The sequence below is a fragment of the Maniola hyperantus genome, chromosome 2, assembly GCF_902806685.2.
Source record: "Maniola hyperantus chromosome 2, iAphHyp1.2, whole genome shotgun sequence".
Classification (NCBI taxonomy): domain Eukaryota; kingdom Metazoa; phylum Arthropoda; class Insecta; order Lepidoptera; family Nymphalidae; genus Maniola; species Maniola hyperantus.
The window spans coordinates 15084686-15109303 of record NC_048537.1 but is presented as its reverse complement, the minus strand read 5'-3'; the positions used below and the strand labels follow the sequence as shown (position 1 = coordinate 15109303).

At 37.7% G+C, this 24618-nt stretch overlaps 1 protein-coding gene and 1 long non-coding RNA gene across 4 annotated transcripts; one reads left to right on the top strand and one right to left on the bottom strand.

Moving 5' to 3' along the window:
• Positions 1-27: 27 nt before the first annotated feature.
• On the bottom strand, positions 28-24606 carry LOC117993276 (protein brown-like). Of its 3 annotated transcripts, none has more exons than XM_034981037.2 (12): positions 24469-24606; positions 19363-19489; positions 19125-19173; positions 18183-18363; positions 17313-17462; positions 16704-16942; positions 14658-14825; positions 8032-8137; positions 6413-6637; positions 4445-4580; positions 3718-3924; positions 28-209 (listed from the first exon to the last, which is right to left on the bottom strand). In XM_034981037.2, the coding sequence occupies exons 1-12, from the start codon at positions 24481-24483 to the stop codon at positions 28-30; spliced, it is 1785 nt and encodes a 594-aa protein (XP_034836928.1). In that variant the 5' UTR covers positions 24484-24606. The 3 variants fall into 3 exon arrangements, with proteins under 3 accessions (XP_034836928.1, XP_069363363.1, XP_069363366.1); XM_069507262.1 differs by having other exon boundaries at positions 19125-19167; XM_069507265.1 differs by lacking the exon at positions 19363-19489 and having other exon boundaries at positions 24469-24490.
• LOC138404404 (uncharacterized) lies at positions 20387-21769 on the top strand. Its single transcript, XR_011238360.1, has 3 exons — positions 20387-20613; positions 20939-21160; positions 21539-21769. It is a non-coding gene; the product is annotated as an uncharacterized lncRNA (long non-coding RNA).
• Positions 24607-24618: the final 12 nt, after the last annotated feature.

Below are 24618 nucleotides of genomic sequence, written 5' to 3'. Positions count from 1 at the left end.
GAACGTTGTAAAAGAATTTTAAAAAATTTAAAAAGCATAGCCTTTATTTTCCTCTCGTTTCAATCCACAGAAGCCTAGCACACTCCACACGAGCGTAATAAATAAAATTCCTAAGCTATCTTCAAGCACAAAATTATCCGAGTACCCATTTTCGATCAGCACTGCAGCACCGTTGCTTAGACAACTTGAAGTTGTATTGTAAGAGCAATCTGTAACAAAAAATATCTTACTTGCATAACTTACGTATAATTACTATTTACTACCGATCCACATCGATGAATCGTTTTTTTCATGATCGTCTTTCAAATAACTTTTAATATGAATCGATTTTATTCTTAACTAGCTTGTTCCCGCGTCTTCGTCCGCGTGAGCTACACAAATTTCAAACCACTATTTTACCACCTTACGGGTTGAATTTTTTAAAATCCATTCTTAGCGGATGTCTTCGTCATAATAACTATCTGCATGCCTTTCAGTCCGATCCGTTCAGTAGTTTGAGCTGTGTAGATCACTCAGTCAGTCAGTCACCTTTTCGTTTTATATATTTAGACTAGCAACCCGCCAACCAGCATTGCACGGGTAGTATAATACGCAGCGCACGTCACGGGAACTCTGAGATGAACCGTTTTTTTTCGGACTCAATTCAAAATTACCATCAAATACTTGTAGCTTATTTTCGCAAAACGCCCATGATTTATAGCCTTTAATTTTCTTAGATAATCCCTTTTTCTATTGGTGAAAACCGTATCAAAATCCGTACAGCAGTTTCTGAGAATAGCCCGAACAAACACGAAGTCAGCGCAACGTTATGTAGTGAGGCTAGGTACATAGCCGGAGAGATGCGGGTTCAAATCCTGAAGGTTCAACAATTTTACAATTTTAACAGGTATGTTTTAAAAGATAAATTATATAAAAAACAAAGCTTTCTTGCATTGACTTTCTGGGTAAGAAAATTCTCTCACGAGTAGACACGAGTAAAATTTTTACGAGGCATTTCACCGCTATTAATAGCCTCACCTGATGACAGAAGGGCTGGCTCATTTTTTGCGCAACGGATCAGCCTGGCTGTCCAGCGCGGAAACGCAGCCAGTATTCTTGTCACCATTCCACGCGGCCATGATTTGTATAGTAATTAGATAAGGCTAGCTTTAAGTTTTAATTTAATATTTTCATTATTTAAAAAAAAGTAGACATCATGTATCAAGCAATTTATTAACAAAAACATTTCATTTCATACATGCCCATTTTATTCGTTGCTGAAGTCAGTTGTCAACAAAAAATATACGATCGTAATTCAAATCATAAAATAAATCGAAAAAACTAGTTTTGCCTAATTTCCCACGATTGTAGAATAAAATGTTAAAATAAACAGTAAGTAGGTAGGTATAGATAAGTTCAAGCATATCTACAGACGTGCAGATTCTTATCAAAGTACGTAAATCATCTAGTAAGTACATATTAAATTAAAAAATCAGTCTTTGCGTTTATCTGTTTCAACTTTTCAATGCCTTGAACTGAAAAAGGTTGAAAAATGCAGATTATACTTATTAAGTTTTCGGTTTTCTTCTAGAAATAAAGAAATAAATAAAGAAGAAGTATTTACAAAAAAGAATATTGGTCAAGACTAGGTATACTTAAATGGCGATCAAAAATTTGCCAGTTATCAAATTATATCAATAGTCGGCTGCCGAATGCTAGAATAGATATTCATTACAATTTTATGCAAATATATCAGATAAATCTTTGATAAAAATCGATGCTTATCAGTCCGATCGGGGACTGTCTACAAAAGATACATTTTTATAAGGTAGCTTATCTTTATAGCTGATTGGAGAAGTGATCTCTGAGATTCTGACGCAACCGTGAGAATACCCACCTCCGGATTCATACTGAATATGTCAGAGTTCGTTTGCCAGTGTGCCAAAGAGCCCGCTTCCGCTTCATCGAAGCGATAGGTGGGTGGAGCCTAAAATACTTACCGCCGCACTCAGAGTCGCTAATCGTTACTTAAGATTGAGTTAAAACGAGACAGATTTATGTTAGAGATATTATAGTCTCGTTTTAACTAAACTTAAGTAACGATTAAGCGACTCTGAGTACGGTTGTTAGTGCTGTTTCCAGTTCCACAGATGACAGACACAATGTTAGGTATATTCTGTGCTTGACACCCTTTCCCTCTAACCACACCTCACCCCAAGAGAATGAATGATGAGAGGGTGAATGAATTTTGCTTGAGATACAAGATTTTTTAGTCAAAAACGGCAAAATGAAAATTACAAATCGACTAGGTATTGGAGCTACGCCTATTTTTGGCAAAAGAAAACGTTTCTTTTACACAAACTAAAGACATTTGAAACCATGAAAAGAAGTTGTTATTTATTGTATTTTCTAGACTTCTAGAGTTTGCGCACGAAGTTGCCTCAATATTTGCCCTACAATGATGAAATTCCCTAGTTGCCCCCGTCTCGTGCCGTCGAACCCAAGACTTATAAAGTGGGTCCCTGGTGGAGGGTCCGCCTCGGCGGACATCGCTGACTGGGTCGCGATTGATTGCTTCGGTGTTCCCGTGACCCAGTCGCCAGGCGACGCGCAGGAGCGCCGCTGGGTTTTAGTAGGTACTTCGATCCAGCGAGCAAGCCAGCGAGTCCCACCTATCTTCCCTCCAGTTGGTTGGCTGACTGGTTAGCTGGCTGACTTCCAGGGGGGATTCGTAAACGCATTTCGCAGCGTTAAAAAAAGGGAGGTCGCCGGTCGTCACAATAATAGTTTTGTCGCAACTTCATAATTACAAATAAGTGTAACTGATATCGGGTGATAATTAGTTATTATTTTTAGTCACATGGACATTCGTTTCATTAGGTTTCATTTTAGTGCTTGTAAAGTGACAGGTGTTAAATCTAAAAATATTTTGACTGACGTGTAGATAATGTTGAGTTGATTAATTATGATTGTAATTGACATTGCACTCTTGTGTTTTGATAACTCAAATAGTACGTTAATTAAACACCTATTTATTATTTCTTCTGATAGAAGTATTAATTAGATAGTAGATACCTATATATAGAGTCAATAACAAAGTATTGAAAACAACTGTGTAAACATTAAATTGATATTTGCTATATTTTAATGAAGATAACGGGTACATACCACGATTAATTTGATGTTTTTATTTGTCGATTGGAGCAGAGCGGAATGAAATGAAAAGATTTAGATAGGTAGATAGCAGAAATCATCAAACGCTCACCTATATGATCGATCTGTCTCCAATAGATGTTGCTAATCGCGTCCATGCCATTGTAGAAATGTGAGAAGTATTTCAAGGGGTACAGCCAGAAGGGCAGTGAATATATCCTGAGGAATGCTCCGGACATTAGGAACAGGGGTAAATCGGCGCAAGGCATCACGTCACCCATTATACCCGTTGAGATAAAGATAGCACCTGTACTTTTGGTATGAAGTGTAGTGGAGTAGAAAGTAGCAGATTGGAGTAGAGCGGAGTGGAATGAAAAGATGTAGATAGAGAGCAGAATTCAGAAAACGCTCACCTATATGATTGATCTGTCTCCAATAGATGTTGCTTATCGCATCCATGCCATAGTAGAAAGCGAAGCGAATCGTAGTAGAAAGCGAAGTGGAGTAGAAAGCAGCATCGAATTGGAGCAGAGTGGAGTGGAATGAAAAGATTTAGATAAATAGCAGAATTTATCAAACACTCACCGATATGATCGATCTGTCTCCAATAGATGTTGCTAATCGCGTCCATGCCATAGTAGAAATGTGAGAAGTATTTCAAGGGGTAAAGCCAGAAGGGCAGTGAAGATATCCTGAGAAATGCTCCGGACATTAGGAACAGGGGTAAATCGGCGCAGGGCATCACATCACCCATTATACCCGTTGAGATGAACATGGCGCCCATGCCAAGACCTAAAAAAATATACGTTTTTATTAGAAACAGAATCAAAATTAGTTGAAAAAAATGAAGCAGATATGACTTAAGTACTTATTATTTTAAATGCAAAAGTGTGTTTGTTTATTGGTTTGTCCTTCAATCGTATCGCAACGGAGCAACGTATCGACGTGATTGTTCTTACATGGTTTTGTAAACATAAACAGACTGACAAATCACTCCCCAGTCCCCAGGCAACTTATGATTCCGGAAAATTAAAGATTCCCATGAGATTTAAAGAACCTATAGTTGACGGGTGAGGTCATGGTTATCATCTAGTGAAAGATAAAGAAGAGTGAGACCGACTAATGTAACCATCTCTCCATCTTCTTCGCACGCCCACACCTAAATAGTCAACCCAGAATAGACCTTTCGGGTCCCTCCTTCGTCCCGCACTCACGATTGCCGTCTAGAAGGCTTCGTCGAACCTCTGTATGTAGTATCATATCCTTTCTCTGTGGTCGAGTCATCTACCCTAGAAGAATGCAGCTTACTTACCATAAGCAGTAGAAGCGACAGACGTGGCAACCAGAGCAGAAGCAATTTTCAGTGAAGTGAGGAAATAATCTGGCAGGTCAACCATAAGCGTTGCAATTGCTACGTATGAGAGTGACCATACCACACAACGCGGCATCTGTTGTAAAGAAAATACGTCTTACAAGTATGGTAGTCATCAAGAAGCTCCAGCTATCCGTTCAGCGCGGAAATGCAGCTTGTACCTATTCATGGCACCAAATATCTATATTCTATACAGTAATAAGCTGTGATAGCCTAGTGGTTAGGACATCCGCCTTCTAATCGGAGGTCTGGGGTTCGATCCCGGGCACGCACCCCTAACTTTTCGGAGTTATGTGCGTTTTAATTAATTAAATATCACTTGCTTTAACGGTGAAGGAAAACATCGTGAGGAAACCTGCATGCCTGAGAGTTCTCCATAATGTTCTCAAAGGTGTGTGAAGTCTACCAATCAGCACATGGCCAGCGTGGTAGACTATGGCCGAAACCCTTCTCACTCTGAGAGGAGACCCGCGCTCTGTAGTGAGCCGGTGATGGGTTGATCATGATGATGATGAAGTAGGTATATGTATTAGGCGGCTAGCTATGGTTTATTGTAAGTTATAAAATTTTCTAGTTTCTAGTCCTAGTAGTCCTAGTTTCTTTGACGAACATTAAAGTTTGCAACGGAGTTTTCCAAAGGTTGGATCAACAAATTTCTAAGCAGCTGGTATTGGCGGTTCATCAATCTATCATCCTGTGTATCAATAGAGTATACTTTGATTTTGCTCAGTCTTGAGAAAGTGAGACATATTTATAACTCTCACACAATTATCTTCCTCGTTTTAACTTTCGAAAAAAAGCCCATGGTATTTTCCTTGGTGGCCTCACTCGACCTTGGCCCTGGCGTGGCCCTGGTCGTACGTGTACCTACTTACTACAAAAAAACAACCATTTCTTAATGTCCCCTCGCTGCCTTCACTGTCAGGAAACAGATAATGATCTGGCGCTTCAGACACACAGACATCGATATATTTTACTACAGACGAATTTTATTAATTCTACTGTCTATAGTTGTAGCCTTATACGAGTAGGTTAGGTTTCCGGCGCCCGAACGGTCGTAAAGAACAAATGGTCAACTACCTACAATTTCAATAAAAAATACTTTTTGCATAAATTAACTTATAATTCGTCATCCGTGTGAATATCTCAGATGTGCCTCGGACTCAAATCGGACATATGACGTAGATATGTCAAAGATGTCCACTGAATAGCTTGGATTTGGATCAGAGATCGGATTAGTGATTAGATTATAAGGCCCGGTATTCACCTAAGCGGAGCTGAGAGGAGATGTGTACAGTAAACCAATCCGATTTTTAATTAAAAATGACGTGTTTTTCACGTCATCTATTTTGAGTCTGATTGGCCGATTGAACCCATCTCCTATCCGCTTAGTTGGATACTGGGCCTAAGTCCCGCAAATTGGTGGCTTTGGAAGATAACAGGTACCAAAGGTGTGAAAACTCTTACGTCAAAGTGTAAAGTGTAAATTTTCTTCGGAATAGAATACTATTCCGAACAACTTGCATCGTGGCAACCCCTGGCCAGAAATCCTTAAACTTTAACAATTTATTAAAAGTAAAGTTTAGTGTTGATTAAGTAATTAAGTATTTAGTTCAATGATTGTAACTTTTTGTATCGGATTACTTAGTGTTATCGTACATTTCTTTTAAATAAACAAAATCAGTACCCTTATTATAAATGCGAAAGTGTGTTGGTTTGTTGGTTAATTGGTTTGTTGGGTTGACCTTCAATCACGTCGCAACGGTGCAACAGATTGCCGTGATTTTTGCATGGGTATAGATAAAGACCTGGAGAGTGACATAGGCTACTTTTTATCCCGGAAAATCAAAGAGTTCCCACGGGATTTTCAAAAACCTAAACCCAAGCGGATGATCATCTAGTACTTACTAAACTCAAAAATCTGCTGACGTAGAAGGCGGATGCGCTGTACACTCCTACCTCTCTTCTGAATAGTATCAGATCACTATCGAACGCGTATAGGGCGCAGTATGACACGCTGAAGGATACTTCTGAACATATGAGCCAGAGGAAGCCGCGTATATCCTGCACTCCTCGCTGGGTAGTACCTGATATACCTACGTAGCATGTCCCTATTATGACTGATGAGATCATCTGAAACAACGATATCCAAATATATAAAAGGAAAAGGTGACTGCCTGACTAACTGATCTATCAACGCACATCTCAAACTCCCGACGGATTGGGCTGAAACTTTGTATGCAGATAGCTATTATAACGTAGGCATCCGCATTGAAAGGATTTTTAAAAATTCAACCCCTAAGGGGGTGAAATAGGGGTTTGAAATTTGGGTAGTCCACGCGAACGAAGTCGCGAGCATAAGCTTGTTATAATACAAAAAAAACCTGTCAAGTGGGAGACGAACTTACACACGAAGGGATCCGTAGTCCGTACCTTCCATCGTACAAGATATAGGTACCTAACACTTTTATGTAGAAAACTGCAAGTTAATGACGGACTGCTTCCGATATACATGTGATTTAGTAAGTAAATTATTTTTTGGAAACACATTTTCATATTTTTTTGTGATGTAACCATAAATTCACGGTTTTCAGATTTTTTTCCTTTACCTACTTGTGCTATAAGATCTAGTACCTACCTACCTGCCAAACATGATTCTAGGTCAACGGGAAGTACCCTATATGTTTTCTGGACAGACACGACAGACGGACAGACAGACAGACACAAGAACTATACAATATTTCCACATAACAATTACAAATATAACGCAAAAACTATTACCTATTTCCTTGGCCTATTTCGGCTTGATATTTTTATACATCCGTGAATATTTTAATCTATTATAGAATTGTTAACGCAACTAAAAATCATTTATTGCACCTAAATAACTATGCAAATTAGTCCATCACATAAATGTAACGCTAAATGTGATTCATGGAATAGCCTAGTATATTAATAACAAATATGGTCTAATGTAGTAATAATACGTTCCTACCTACGTGAGAATATCAAATACCTTAGGTATTTCTGACAAATAAATACTCAAATTAATCTTTAATGAGATAAAAATAATCTAGCTGGAATTTAATAAAATTATTTTAATTGAAACATAATTTATTCTTCATCCACTGCTAAGTAGTTTGTTCAGGAAAACAATAATGTCAACTGTAGGTATATTATGTTTAAAAAAAACAAAATACATTTTATTGTTAGGAAGTATAACAAATTAGATATTGTTATTGCACTATAATAATTAAAATAAACGTCATTAAAAAACCTTATATTGTTTTTCTACAGTATATAATATGATATAGAGGTAAAGATTGTAAGCTTGTTTATATGAGGTAATCTGTGGAACTACTGAACCGATTTTAAAAACTCTTTTACCAGTAGAAGCATACATTATTTTTGAGTGACATAGGCTATATTTTGTTTCAAAAAACCCTACAAAAATTGTAATAAGGTAACCGTGCGAAGCCGAGGCGGGTCGCTAGTATTAAATAATATATTATATAGTTTATACTCACTGTGCATAGAAATAATTGAAAGACATAATTTTTGATATCCCTTCTGAATGTTAGTGCAGATCGCCATAGTAAGAGCTGCACTTGTCGCAACCAAAACCTTTGATGCCTAAAAAAACAATAAACAAATAAGCGGGCTTAAAATGGCTTAATCTATTTTGATGGGAGTTTCGCTAGCAGATAGAGGACTATACAAAGTAGCGGCTAAGTAGGCTACTTTTGAAACTACATAATTCAAACATCAGTTAGATTTTATTCTTAATATACTATACTTAATCGTACAATTTTTATTCTCCACTTGTTGAGATAACTTTATCCGTGATATTGTTTGAGTTTTGACAATTATTATTTATCATCTATGACTCAAAGTAGATATTCAAGAAAAAACAACAATGAAAAACTCCGTGACAGGCAAGTAAGTAATAATAAATTACCTGACCAGGGTACTCTAATTACTCACTACTCATATAAACATTTAAACCTGTATTAAAAATTATATTGCATCTAGTTGCATCATCGTTTGACTTGGAATAATTATTATAAGTTACTAATAATGTTGTAATAATAAACTTACGTATTAACTGACATAGCCCAAACTATTAGCAAGCTGAAGTGGCAGTGGGCAGGTCATGCCTGTCGTAGAGGCGATGGCCGTTGGAGCCGGAAAGTGCTTGAGTGGAGACCGCGTTTAAGCAAGCGTAGTGTGGGACGCCCTCCAGCACGATGGACCGACGATATAAAGAGGCTGGCGGGAAGTGGCTGGATGAGGAAGGCTGAGGACCGGGTGTGGTGGCGCTCTTTAGGGAAGGCCTATGTCCAACAGTGGACGTCCACAGGCTGATGATGATGATGAATAAATTTACGAGATGACGCCCACGACTTCGCCCGCGTTGATTTAGATTTTGTAAAAATCCCATGGGAACTTCCGGAATAAAAATAGCCTACTTATATGCGTTTCCGGGACGCATTAGCTATATTATCAGTACCAACAAATGTCCTAATCGGTTAACTAGATAGGCCGCGAAAAAGTAGATAGACAGATAAACACTATTTCGCATTCATCATTTGCACTTAGGTAAGTACATGATTCGCAAGGATGCTAGATCCATTTTTATGGACCTGTCATCCCATCTTGCGGAGACCACGGATGACCGGAAGGCTGGCAGACCTCGGTCAGCATATTAGTCTGGCCATTCAACGAGGTAAGCAGCCACCGTTCTGGCCACCTTGCCTCGTTACAGTGATTTAGATGATAGATGTTTTTGATTTGTAATTTATATAATACTAGATGATGCCCGCGAGTTCGCCCGCGTGGATTTAGGTTTTAAAAATCCCGTGGGAACTCTTTGATTTTCCGGGATAAAAAGTAGCCTATGTCACTTTCCATGTCTTTAACTATAGGTACCCAAGCAAAAATCACGTGGATCCGTTGATCCGTTGCGACTTGATTGAAGGACAAACCAACAAACCAGCAAACCAATAAACCAACAAACAAACACACTTTCGCATTTATAATATGGGTAGTGATTTGCCGATAATTAAAGAAAATAAAGAATTTGCATTTACAACTGACGATTCAAAATTACTTGTAAAAATGTATTTGAATAGAAAATGTTTTTGTTTCTATTTCTACAAATTATTATTAGTACCTATCTATGGATTAGGTAGTGGTAGGTACTATATAAGTACATATTATAAACCTTCCGCCACAATTGTGAAAACTGCATTGAAATCCACAAGTTATGCGAGGTTACCTATTAACGCTTACCTAGGTATTGTAATTAGAGACACACTTTTCCTCGTCGTTATGCCTCGGCGGAAATAACGATAATAATTGAGACATATAAAACACAGTTTTTGTTTAAATTAGTAGCCAGGTACTTATTAATTCAGATTGCCCCAAGAAGTAGGCACAACGACCTTCTAATAGTTGTAAGAAAAAATGTGTTGTGCAATATTATAAACATTATGGTTGGCACTTAGTTACCTACCATTAAACATAAAAAATTACACCTTTTAACAATTTTGCATAAGAAAATATTCAAGCCTTGAAATAACAAAAAATATATAAGTAGGTGTTTACTAGATAAGTCGTAAGCAAAAGAAGCAGACCTAATAAAATAAATACTAAAGGGCACCACACACCGCCGCGCCGCCGCGCCGCGCGCCCGTCCCAACGCGATGATGACGGCGTGTGCCGACTTTTTGCAACTACATGTCGCGTCTCGCGTCGGTAAATGCTATTCGGCAGGTTAGCTCGGCGGCTTTACATACATAGTTGCAATTTGCAAACGTATAACGAAATTATACCTAGTAGATATGGCGGCGCGGCGGAACGAAAAAGAGTTTATTGAATAAGCGACGCAAGACCGCGGCGTGTGGAAGACCTAGATCTGTATACCTATGCAACACCTCCCCCCTCCCTATACAACAGACTTATGCCCAGTAGTGGACATGTATCAGGTGACGAAGACAAACAGACCCTGCATGAAACCCGCCGGACAGCCTGCGCAGGTTCAATCTACCGTCCGCTGGCTTAATTGTTTTCAAATAAGTCCAGCGTTTAAACCCAAGGCTGACGAGTGTAGTGTGTGGCGCCCTTATGTAGTTGGTACGATGAACTATCCGAATCGTCGAAAAAAACATTGTGCAATAAATGGGTGACTGTTCGCCCTTCCTAGAGGCCTTTTTTATGAACCATAAAAAAGTTCATTACCATCGAATAACCAACGGTATATGCAGACGAGCTTTCAGAAAACCAGATTAGGACACAGAAAAAAAACAAATTGATTATCCAAAGCATCTAAGCATCTACTTCTAGTAGCCCTTTGTTAATATGTCGTAAAGATATTCCGTGTAACTTTATTATGAAAATGGTCGCAAATAGGAAACTTGTACAGCATACGGATTGCCGAAGGCTGAAGTTATTTTTTAAAGAATCCTATTAGTTATGTGTATTGTGTAACTAATTTTTTTTGTCGTATTTGCATCGACTTAAATAACAATGTGAAGTCAGGGCGTCTGCTAGTTAGATTTAGTCAAGAAATAAAAGATGTTTTTTATAAATCTCGCGGGAACCCATTGATTTTTTAGGGTTCCGTACCTCAAAAGGAAAAACGGAACCCTTATAGGATCACTTTGTTGTCTGTCTGACTGTCTGTCTGTCTGTCTGTCTGTCTGTCTGTCTGTCTGTCTGTCTGTCTGTCTGTCTGTCTGTCGGTCTGTCAAGAAACCTACAGGGTACTTCCCGTTGACCTAGAATCATGAAATTTGGCAGGTAGGTAGGTCTTATAGCTGACATTCGGGGAAAAATCTGAAAACCATGAATTTGTGGTTACATCACACACAAAAAAATTGTGTTCATGAACTAATAATTACTATTTTCAATTTTCGAAGTAAGATAACTATATCAAGTGGGGTATCATATGAAAGGTCTTCACCTGTACATTCTAAAACGGATTTTTATTTATTTTTATGCATCATAGTTTTTGAATTATCGTGCAAAATGTCGAAAAAATACGACTGTAGTACGGAACCCTCGTTGCGCGAGCCTGACTCGCACTTGGCCGGTTTTTGGGATAAAAAGTGGATTATGTGTTAATTCAAGATATAAGCAATCTCTATTCCAAATTTTAAACAAATCGGTTCGGTCATTGTGCCGTGAAAGAGTAACAAACATCCAAACTTTTACGTTTATATTAGGACTAGCTTATGCCTGCGACTTCGTCCATATTATGCGAATTTTCAAAAATCCTCTCTTATCGGATGTCTATGCTATAATAGCTATCTCAAGTAAAATTTCAGCACAATCCGTCCTGTAGTTTAAGCTGTACGTTGATAGATCAGTCAATCAGTCATTCAGCTTTTCCTTTTATATATATAGATATATAAAACTCTCAATTCAAGCTTTTTAACTAAAATTCACTAAAAGTGATAAGAACTCCTCGTCTAGCTATTTTTAAATCTATAAAACAAAAATTTTGCATATCATTTAATTAGACAAATTCTATTCATCTTTGGCTCAAGCTAATAAGTTAATATTTAGAAATAGAAGCCTAGTATTTATTTTATCTCAATTGCCTACCTAATGGACTTGTAAAAAGCCACCACACCCACAACTTTTCATTAGTTTACGATATTTTAATAAATTAGACCTAGCGCATTGTTTTAAACCATTGAGTTAAAGACCATATAGAGATGAAGACCTTATACATCCATACTAATATTATAAATGCGGAAGTGTGTCTGTCTGTCTATCTGCTAGCCTTTCATGGCCCATCTGTTCAACCGATTTTGATGAAATTTGGTAGAAAGACAGCTTGCATCCTAGGAAAGATATTTGAAAACCTAAAACCACGCGGACGAAGTCCCGGGCATCATCTAGTTTGGTAATAAAAAGTACCCCATTTATTTTTTATCAACTACTAAGCAGCGCAACGCACGTACGCTGAATTGCGGCGGTGTCTTCATTGAGAACAACTCAACGTAACCATTATTTCCGTTGACATAAAAGATTTGACATAAGACTCAAAGGATGTCGCTTCATACGTCGCTTCGACTCACGTCTGTAGAGCGAACTAAACGTAATGAATAAATTTAGGTTGTTGATAACAAAGACGGTTGCCCTATTTATATTACATAATTAATAGATATTTTTTGTAAACATAATAATATAAGTATTTCCCTGTGCAACTCTTACCCAATACCATACAAATTGCATCATAATATTATTATGATAGAAATAGAAAGATTTCTTAAGTATTCCAATAACTTTAAAAAATGCTTTTGAATCGTCAATAGAATCTACTATTATATTGATAGTGATATTATTAACAGAGTAAAAGCAGATCCAGCGTCAATTTACTAAATGGCATTGTTCATCACTTTAGTACTCATTTAACGGGACATGCCCGCCTCTAGTATATGGCACCTCTGTGTTTTAAGCCATGTAAATATAATATCACTTAGTCTAGCCAATAAATTCGTGGATTTTATGTTTTATTCAACAAAGTTAAAAGTTTGCAACGGAAGTCTTATCTTTTCTTTTAATAAAATATGTAAATACTTGGAATATAAAAAGTTAAAATCTAGTGATTTTATTAAATAATAATCTTTACGACTACTTACCCGAAAATTATCTCTTTATTTATTTAAAAGTACACTTTGTATGATAATTCTTTAAAGCGTAAGTATTAGGTATTAAAAAGTCCTGCTAGATGATGTTTTCGTTCGCGTGGATTTAGTTTTTAAAAACCTCTTGGGAACTTTTTAATTTTATCTTAGTTAAGGGTATAAGCTATCTAAACTCCCAGCCAAATTGGTTTAGTCATTGTGGCGTACAGGTGTAACAAACATGCAAACTTTCCCATTTACAATAATAATTTAAGTAAAGACTAGCATTATCTAGTGACTTCGTTCACATTGAGTTTGATTTTCTCTTCTCCAGGTAGTAATTAGCCTTTGCCGTGTTTTTAATGGGTGTTTCTTCGAAATAGCGAAAAATTGTTGCTTTTGACCAGGAAGTACACGATCCCATGAAATTAGAGGTAACAAATAATGATACAAATTGGAAAACTAATAGACAGATAGGATAAAACGTCTCTTATGCAAAGAGCTTCGAATTTATCATACGCACAGATAATGACAAAAAACAGTTTCAGGCATAATGCATATAAGAAATGTACATCAACCCTTTCGTCAATCATGAGCTTATAATACCTCCCTAATTTTTTGTATAAATAAAATTGAAGTGTCTGTCTGTAATTTTGAAATAACTACCTCATATTAAACTCATATGGTTATTTGAACTGTACCATAACTGAATCACACGTTTTTTCAATTTTTGTCTGTCTGTCTGTCTGTTTGAACGAGCTAATCTTTGGAACGGCTGAACTTATTTTGACGGGACTTTCCCAGACAAGTAGATAGTTAATACTAAGGAGTGACATAGGCAATTTTTTTAACCAACTTTCAAAAAACGAGTTGTGTTTTTCTACTTATTTACACCGAAATCTTCGAGATTTCGGAACCGATTTGCTTAGTTTTTTTTAAATCGATAGAGAAACTTTTCGACAGTGTCCCATAAAAAAAATTGATTCCAACTCCTCAATCTTGATGCTGCATGTCTCCACCTGACTACCAAAACTAATGGAATTTAGAAACTAGGTTATAAATTGATATTGGAGGTACCTACCAAGTAAAGACTTTTTGAACTCGACGACCCAACTCCTCAGCCCTGATGGTGTAAGGAATTACATTCCTAAATCATGGTATCCCACGAATATTTTAAAGAATTATGTATCCCGGGGACGGGCTACTACGAAGAGGCTACTTTTGTCCTGGAAAATCAAAAGTTCCCACAGGATTTTTAAAAGCCTAAATCCACGCGGGGGAAGCCGCGGCGGGCATTAGCTAGTATTTAATATTTTACGGGATTTTTGGCCGGCAGAGATAAAGTAGATTGTTATCTAAATATTTGTTATGTAAATTACATCATAATCTCATAGTTGTGGCAAAGCTGTCAACAAACCTATCGTCTAACTAATGGAAGCCTTATAAACTACTGAGCAACGATTCAGTCATAAAAATTCGCCATGAAAAGTCGTAACATAACAATGTAAACGGGTTACGTGTATGATAGATGCGCGCCCGTCGTCGCCACAGACCCGCTTTCGTCGCCCTCGTCGGGCTGGTCACAGTTATTTTCCAAAACCTTTTCGTAATCGCTACTTGACTCGGAGACAGCCTTGATGTAGAACTCGGCCGGATTATAGTTTTTGGGGCATCGCAGGTTGAATCTGTAAACGGATAAAAGATTATAACGTGCTTAAGCCAATTAAGTATAACGCAAGATTGTCTAATATTAAATAGATATTTGTTTTCGTGCGTAGCTCAAGTTTTGGAGTTCATTCAACCAAAATTACAATGTACCTACGTAACAAAGTGTCGAACATAGTTTTAATAGGTATATTTTTTCTGACGGCCGTGACTTTCCTTTTTGTTTGGTGTGTTAGCAAAAAAGAAAAACAGGCATATTATAATATGAACAGGGTTGTGGCGGTTTCCACAGTTGAAACCAGATGGCGCAGTTCAATCGATAACGTTTCATTACGTAGTCCCGAACAAATGTACCGTCGACAGTACTCGCACTAACGGAGTTTTCTGCAATCTGCACTACATCAAGAAGTTTCAGCTGGCACCCCGAGCACAACACCGCTCGGAGGGTTTCCCTATTGCTACGGTCGAGCACGCAGACGCAGTACAAGGGTATGGCAGTCTTATCAAACCCATATCTAGATTATAGAATGCTAACACTTGACACGGTTCTTTCGGTAGAGTACTAGCCACAATTGGAATCTGCTACCACACAAGACCTGATTTACCCAACCGGGATTCTAACTTAGGACCTCCCACTCAAAATTAGCGTGGCAAGATTTAGTCAAAATAATCACTCTGGGGAACATCCTAAAGATCCTAAATATGGTTTTAAAATTCGAATAATATGGGCCTTTGAAAGTAGTTTCGATAGCTGCAAAGTGTCGCTACTAGATGGCATTAACAGTCGCTTTAGTACTGAGTGAACATACATATTCGTCACTGGTAGCAATCGAACCGTAGCGGTCAGAGGTCGGGCGCGATCCCAGGAGACGCGGGTTCAAATCCTGCCGGTCCCCAATGTTTGATATGTATTTTAAAATTATTTCAAAATTTCCTTCAAGTGTACGTAAAACACTACAAAAATTATGAAATATTATGCTAAATATATGTAGTTTGAATTCGTTAATAATAGACAAAGACGGCCGGCGCGGCGTTCGCCTGTGGGGCCGCCCGTTGTTCTTAGAAGATATGTACCTTAAATCTTAATCATACATGGCTATGTATGGTTATTATTATACTTGGGAGTCTATAACCATTCAACACGTAGGTAATTATGGCTTATTATCAACCATTAGAGCTATATTTATCGATCGACTAGGTAACTGATTAGATTTGCTAGTTAGTGGTTATAATTATAGACCCCAACAACCAGACAGAATTTTTTAATTGGTGTACATTTGTAACGTAACCTTTGTAATACAAGTGGCTCTTATGGACTAAGAGCCAGCGCGTGCCAGACCTTCGTTATTTTATAAAAGCTGAAAGTTTCTCTGCGTATTGCCCCCAACACTGGGAGGAACGTTTGTTTGGATGTGTTTTGGATCATAGTGATTTTGGAAGATAACAGGTAACAGGTAATACAGGTAAAAAATCTTGCATTAACATACATTATTAGTATCATGGCAACCCTATATGCTAAAATATAAGAAATTGTTCCACGGACTCCCTGGCGCTGTGGTAATCACAGAATTTTCTTTAGATGCTATTACAACAAATACAAAAAAAGAGGAGAGGACGGCCAAAGAAAAGGTGGATAGATTGCGCGAAGGGGGGGGGGGGGGGGGGCGGGGGGGGGGGGGGGGTTATCGTGTAAAAGGGGTGGATAATACGTTGACAGATGACAGAAGTGAGTGGAAGAAAGAGACATGTGCCGACCCCACGTAGCGTGGGATAAGGCAAGGAAGAAGAAGCTATAACAACATATAATAAAAATTTCAAAAAAGCCCAGCGTAGACCTTCTCACTCTGAGAGGAGATTCCTACCTACTCAGTAGTGGCCCGGCGATATGATGAAATTACCTCTTAAATAATTTCTTGCAATCTTCCTGCGAGCCATGGAACACTAATCTCCCATCAGACATCAAGGCTATAGAGGTGAACTCCTTGAACAGGTCTGATGAAGGTTGGTGTACGGAGCAGATGACGGTTTTGCCGCTACTTGCCAGCTGCTTCAACACGCCTATGACGAGAGTCGCGTTGTAACTGTCCAGACCTGTGGTCGGCTCGTCGCAAATGAGGATCTGTGGGCTGGAGAGGAGCTGGAAAATGAAAAATTTCAATAAGTCCAAAAAAGAGAATTCAAAAATGAACTTCCCGCTACCTTCAGTCGTCGGTGCAACGGGTTGGAGGTCGTCCCACACTGCGCTTGCCGATACGCGGTCTCCACTCCAGAACACGTCTGCCCCAGCGGCCATCGGTTCTGCGGCAGACGTGGCCTGCCCACTGCCATTTCAGCTGGCTAATTCGTTGAGCTATGTCAGTCACTTTGGTTCTCCGACGGATTTCCCCTTGCGGATTTTGTCGCTCAGAGAGCCAACCCAACATAGCTCACTCCATAGCACGCTGAGCGACTTTAAACTTGTGGACAAGGCCAACTGTCAGTGTCTTGTCGCACTGTAATATCCTTACCGAAGTAGCCAAAGACAACAGCCTTCGTTCACCTCCAGACAAGGAACTGATGGGTGAATGCTGTAACATCAGGAGTTTGAGTTCGGTTAACAACTGTTTCAAAGTCTGTCGATGTGAAGACTTCTTTATGCTTCCCAGTTTCATTTCTGTCTGAAACAATATGAAACGTGTAAATCACTATCCATATCCATACTAATATTTGAAATGCGAAAGTGTGCCTGTCTGTCAGCTAACTTTTCATGGCCCATCCATTCAACCGATTTTGATAATATTTAGTACAGAGATAGCGCGTGCATCCCGGGGAAGGACTTAGGCTACTTTTTATCCAGGAACATCAAAGAGTTTCCACGGGATTTTTAAAAACCCAAATCCACGCGGACGAAGTCGCCGGATGCGAAACGATGTTTGTTGATTTATTGGTTTGTTCTTCAATCACACCGCAATAGACCTCCGATCGACGGGTATAGTTAAAACTATACCAGGTCGATCCGAGGTCTTTAGACCTGGAGATTGACATGGACTAAGTTCCCATGGGATTTAAAAAAATGTTTTTATGTCTGAAAGTGTGTTTGTCTCTCTGTCTGCTAGCTTGTCGCGGTCATTCCGCTTCTTTTCATGTCGGAAAACTATGAATCTCCACGGGATTTTTAAAAACTTAAATCCACGCGGACAAAATCGCGGCCAATTTCTAGTATAAGTCCCGCAAATTTCTATTGCGCGTGGCCGCCATTTTCACTAGACTGAAGTTTCGAGCCAATGCTATATTTTTATTTCGGCTGACGTCAAAATGACGTCATTTCGATGTTAATGAATCATGGTTCCAGCGCAATAGCAATTAGCGGGACTTATAAGTAAATAAACTACACTAACCATAAAAACTAAATGTTCCAACACACTGATGCTGTCCATAAAGACGTCAAACTGTGGCACAATCTCGATCAGGCCACGCTGCACTTTCCTCACATCGGTGCCGTTCACTGTCACTGTTCCAGTGCTCGGGAGAGTGCACTTTCCCGCCAGTGACACGAGGAAAGTGGTCTTTCCTGCGCCACTGAAAATTTATGGTATTATAATTTATTCATGCTGTTGTATATTATTAAGTAGGTATTGTAATTACACATTATTAAGTACTATGTAAAAAACCGGCCAAGTGCGAGTCAAGCTCGCGCAACGAGAGTTCCGTACTACAGTCGTATTTTTTCGACATTTTGCACGATAATTCAAAAACTATGATGCATAAAAATAAATGAAAATCTGTAAAAAAGAATGCACAGGTGAAGACCTTTCATATGATACCCCACTTGATATAGTTATCTTACTTCGAAAATTGAAAATACTAATTATTAGTTCATGACCACAATTTAATTTTTTTTGTGTGATATAACTATTAGTTGTTAAGATAGGGGCTTCTTTAGAGGTAGATGAGGAAGATTCAAACGACATCTGTCATACTTTTTCTTGATAATGCTTATCAATTTCAAACTTATGCAAAAGTAAATAAAGCTGAGTTTAAGTTATTATCAAAAATACTCGGTTTCACTTCACTTCGCAGGTTCCTGTCAAAGCAGTCCTGCCGCTGCCACGGCGGCGGCGTGGCGCCCAATTTCCACTGCGTGGAAGATAATATTAGAGTGCAAAGTATGTGTGCAAACACAGGTGCTTTTCTATTGCCTTCCTCTCATAGTCCAATAGGACGGAAATCTGATACGACCGGAGAGAGATTAGGCGCAGGATCGACTGCTTGACGTTCTCCCCAAGGCACAGGGGTAAAAAAAAGGTGGGTACAAATTAATATGAATTTTAAAAACTTACCTTGGTCCAATAACAGCAACAAAATCACCAGTTTTAAGAGATGCTGAAACTGACGTAAAATATAATAAGTAGGTATATAAGTAGGCATGTACATTTTTTTTTTTTTTACTTTTGGTTTTGGTTTCATAGTATAATAATAGTAGATTAAACAACAAGGGAATAAAACAAGCCATTTTATCCGAGAAGTTTATCTACCCGAGCCGTAGGTACCTATCTCAGTTATTAAGTAAAATCTAACCATTATTCAAAATGATCACTTCAGGCTTCGTAGGTTTCCGTCTCCACCAAGATTTTTCCTCTTTTGTCCAGACTTTTAGATGCTCTACTTTTATTGCTACTTGATTCCTATTTAGTGCTTTGAGTGACTGTAATTAGAAGAAATACACGTTTGATAGTCCCTCATTTCGAAGCAAATGGTCACTGACCGATTTAGGGATGATTTATGTCATGATGAATAAAGATTAAGTAAAAATACTTTGTAAATAATGAGTAAGTATTTATTACAAAAAATGCGCAATTTTTTATCAACTAAACAAAATTGAAATCATAATTTGGTAAATAAGTGGATCCTTATTTAATGCTAATATTGCAATCAGTAATGTAGTAAATGCATTTTGATACGGGATATTTGATAATATTTGTATAATGTTATGAGTGTAATAGTACATTACATTCCAGGCCTGAAATAAAGCGATTACTGGCCGAGTATTATTAAAAGGCCGAGGCGAAGCCGAGGACTTCTTAAGTTCTTCTTCTAAATATATAAAAGGAAAAGGTGACTGACTGACTGACTGATCTATCAACGCACAGCTCAAACTACTGGAGTACTGGACGGATCGGGGTAAAATTTGGCATGCAGATAGCTGTTATGACGTAGGCATACGCTAAGGGATTTTTGAAAATTCAACCCCTAAGAGGGTGAAATAGGGGTTTGAAATTTGTGAAGTCCACGCGGACGAAGTCGCGAGCATAAGCTAGTTTGTGTAAGATTGATCCAGCTGAAAAGTTTTTTTGATGAAGGACGTGTGGGTGGGTACTGGGTACCTATATTATACTTACCTAAGGTACGGTGTAAGTTGTTATAATGTAGAAAAAAACATAAATATGTAAAGAAGTAGGCATTTATAGTCCAGTGTGACCTTAAAACAAATGACGCACGTATACACCTTTTGGTCTCAAATTATTTCAAATGCTATTTTAACGTATAGGTATTCTAATATAGTACTTATTCATCATCAACCGATAGACGTCCACAGTTGAATATAGGCACGGAACAGAAAAAACAGTGGAAGTGCTAAGTAGGCGTGGCACGCGTGCCACAATTAAGCGTAGTTACGTAAAACTGATCCCAGTCGCGTTCTAACATCGCGTGGAGTTGGTAGTCTCGCGACAAATTCATATTGCCCTAGCAATGTTACTGTTCCGTTTTGGAGTGTAAAAATGATAGTAGGAGAAAAAATCTTAAAAATGGAGGTGTTTCGTATCATCGGTAAGTACGATTTTCATTGTTTTCTATAAAATCTTAATTTATTTCAATTTACTAATATTTAATAGAACGGTTAGTCAAAATCAACCTTAAACAATTAAGATAAAGTTTATTTTGGATTGATTCTATTCCGAAAGTACTTCGCTCCGTGTTCGCTACTCAAATAGTGATGTGGCCAAGTAGAATATTGAATTTATCGATTGATATCGATACAAGGATATAAATAAATAGTAACGCAATAATTATAATTTATTAATGAGTGAGACGTTGCATTGATCACTAAATAGACATCAGTAGTTCCTCTAACCTTCATTTAAAATATTTTTAGGTTTCCCAAAGATGCAAGCATCAAAGAGAAATGGATAGATGCAACGGGTAGAGTTAATTGGATGCCAACCAAATCAAGCATGATATGCTCTGAACATTTTTTTAGAAGTCGATTTTATAATATCAAATAAAGGATATAGATATACGAAACCTACTGCGCTTCTATCAATGAAAATCGTTAAGTCTTTTAATCAAATAACCTTGTTTTATTTTATTACTTTCAGTAAGTATTGAAAATACTTGATATTATAATACAAAACAACACACCTCTTAGTTATATTTTTGTATGAAGATTGACTGACTAAATATCAAATTTAATTCATAAACACACTAATTAATTTTTCTTCTATTCATTTTTATATAGGTACTAGATGATGCCCGCGACTTCGTCCGCGTGGATTTAGGTTTTTAAAAATCCTGTGGGAACTTTTCAACTTCCTATGTCCTTTCCCGGGATGCAAGCTATCTCTGTACCAAATTTCATCAAAAACGGTTGATCGGTTGAGCCGTGAAAAGCTAGCAGACAGACAGACAGACAGACACACTTTCGCATTTATAATATTAGTACGGATTTATTCTCAAAATTTAATTTTGGTTTCAGCCACAAAATGATAAATGTGGTCACTCCAGGTTCTTCAAAAAGACAAAGTGATTCGGAGATTCCTGCGTCTAATCACGTTACCGATTTGATGAAGGCAATAGTCGAAAAATATATACATAAATGTTCGCATACACCATTTATTAAAATTAAAAATAAGACTTTCGAAACGCCAGTTTCTTAACAAATATGTTTTATTTCAAGGGCAATAAATAAAATTTATCTATTTTCATACGTTGCAGTATTTATTGTGCATACTTGTAAAAGGCATGCATACATACCAGCACTTTTATTCAATAATTACCTTTTTTAATTTTATTTTTGCGAATGAACAAAATAACGAGTATCTATCGATATCGATAGGTAATTCATTGAGCTACGTGGTGCAGCCTTAACTGAGGAGGAAAAAAAATCGACCGATCACGCAAATGTCAACCATATGTTTAAAGTAATTAAGTTTATAATTGCTACTACTTAGAATACCGCCATCTATGGTCAAGTAACGGAATTAATTGGACAATTGAATCTAGTGTGACGTGAGTGTGACTATAGCTCGTAAATACGTTCTTCCGCTAAAGCAAAATAAATCTTATTTCTAGAGCGTCAGGGTTTATTTCCAAATCTGTGACGTAGGCTAGTTTTGACTAAACTTAAACGACAAATCAAATGATTTGTTTCTTTGTAGTGCAATATATGACTATCGGTATATTTGTATGAGTTTGGCGACAGCGGTTCCTATAGTAATTTTGGTGAATTGCACTTCCACTGTTCTTTCTGTTCCGTGAATATAGGTATCTTGTATGGACTTCCACATGCCACCGACTTACTCTTGTGCCGCCTGAATCCAGCGTTTGATGTTGTTTGACCTAATGCGAGGTCACCATTCTAGCTCCTTGGAACCCCAACGTCTAACGGTTTTTCGAATTATGTGCCCTGCCTATTGCCACTTCAGCTTCGCAACCCGTTGAGCTATTTCGGTTACTCAGGTTTTCCTACCATCTCCTCATTTCTGAAGGTTATCGGAAGGATTGGCCTTTAGAATGGCATTTCGGCTTTGTAGAACGTTGTCTATGTCACTGATACCTATATGACGTTTTGTCGGTCTCAACGACAGAGACAGTGCTCTACAAATCTGCTATCTCATGCTAAAAGTCGTACATTACTTTCGGCCGCCTACTGTACTTATGCAATTTGTAATAATTGTATTCATCAGTACATCAGTACCTTTATTTTGCATGGGTATAGATAAAGACCTGGAGAGTGAAATGGGCTACTTTTTATCCCGGAAAATCAAAGAGTTCCCACGGGATTTTTAAAAAACCTAATTTCACGCGGACGAAGTCGCGGGCATCAGTTAGTTACATAATAATTATCACATTTATTTATGGATAGCTAATTGAGATCTTTACAAATTACAGCCATTAATAAAAGCAAGTTTTTTGCTTTACATCCATAGGTATAAAAATTTAAAAGCACAGTAGATCTCTTTCTTCATCGTTTCTTAGGGCGGGTACAGATTAGCGTTGTTTCTGCGCGTATTAGGTACGCTCGTTTTGGATAGTTTACACGCACGCTACATTTCGCTCTTCATTACATAGAATACGCACATTCTGGCATGTTCACCCAAACCAACGGATCAGTCAGTAGAATTCCGACGAAAAAAGTACCTCACGCTGCACGCTTATACGAGCATAACTTAATTATAAGCTCTATCTACGCTGGTACGAGATGCGCGTGTAAGCGCGTACCAAAAAGAGCTTACGTGCAAAATAACGCTAGTGTGGAAGGCTCTTACATCCGTAATTAAACGTTCAGTTTACTCATAATTATTATAAAGTATATCCAATCAATCAATCAGTTTGGTGTAGCTAAAATGTTTCTTAATTAATTTCCACAAAAAATTGAGACTAAGATCACACGATCATGTAAATGTTAGAACCAAAATAAATACACATTGCAAAGGATGTGAAATTAAGTACTTCCTGTTTTAAGAAGCAGAATTAGAATTTTTAGTTGATAACATTGATATTATTGATATTATTACTGATATTTAAAAATGCTACACAATCTATTTCTATTGACAAAAATAATGCAGAAGGGTCTTAATTGGGCTTTGCTGGTCTTAGCAAAGGAACATGAACAAGGAATGAGCGAGCATCTATTCTATATCCTAAGAATAGGTGATAAGAACAGTAATAAATTAGCGTCGTAATCATAAATTAGAGTGTAATAAAAGTGTATTAAATTTCACCTATAATATTATAGGTGAAATTTATTACAGTTTTTTTTTTTATTTTTTTTTTTGTGTTATAGGACCGAAAGAGATTTTCAAGAAACAGTGAGAAAAAGTTAATTATCGTTTCTTTGAAAACCAGGCACTAACTTAAATCTAGGTATACAGGAGAACATACCTATACCTATTATATATTTTTCCTTTTGTAGAAAGAGTCGTTACGACGACGTTTTCCTGACCATACCCACTAAATGATGTATTTACATCAACGCTCATGTCACATTACACATCATTTTCACGTTATCTAACATGAAAAGTTACCTACACTAAAGATAGAATACGGTAAGTACGCGACTGTGTCGTGTGAGTGTAACATGTGTGATGTCAGATGTGATATAGTCGTCGTCGTCCCAATAAGTCGCAAGTTCACGCAAATTTTACTCGTATGAACGCGCGATCAAACATACTGGATCTCGACTAGGTGTCCTAATTGGCATTCGCGCGATGATCAAGCATTTGCGTTCTATTAGGCGCGAGCACGCGATGGTCGCACCGCTTGGTCGTGCGATGGTCGCGTAATCGCGTTGTATTAGGACGACGCCTTAGTATTGCTATTCTTTTGTAAAGTGTCGCTTGTCGTGGTCCCTTAGGCTCTCCTAAGGCCTTATGAATTTTAGACAAAGTAGGGTAGGGTACATACCTCACTCAAATCCATTTTTCACGAACACTACACAGCTAAAAACTATGATCTTATTTACTGCAAAATAAATGGTATGATTAAATAAAGCAAATATTTTAATCACGCCATTTGACAAACTACCTACTCTGATGATTACAAAATTGTTGTGAA

What these genes read in the sequence shown, in the direction of transcription:
- LOC117993276 (XM_034981037.2), bottom strand. An exon ending in AGTGATCATTTTGAATAATG is followed by an intron (nt 19,174 to 19,362) that starts GTTAGATTTTAC and finishes ATTTTACGTCAG; the next exon opens with TTTCAGCATCTCTTAAAACT. An exon ending in TGGAACATTTAGTTTTTATG is followed by an intron (nt 17,463 to 18,182) that starts GTTAGTGTAGTT and finishes ATATTGTTTCAG; the next exon opens with ACAGAAATGAAACTGGGAAG.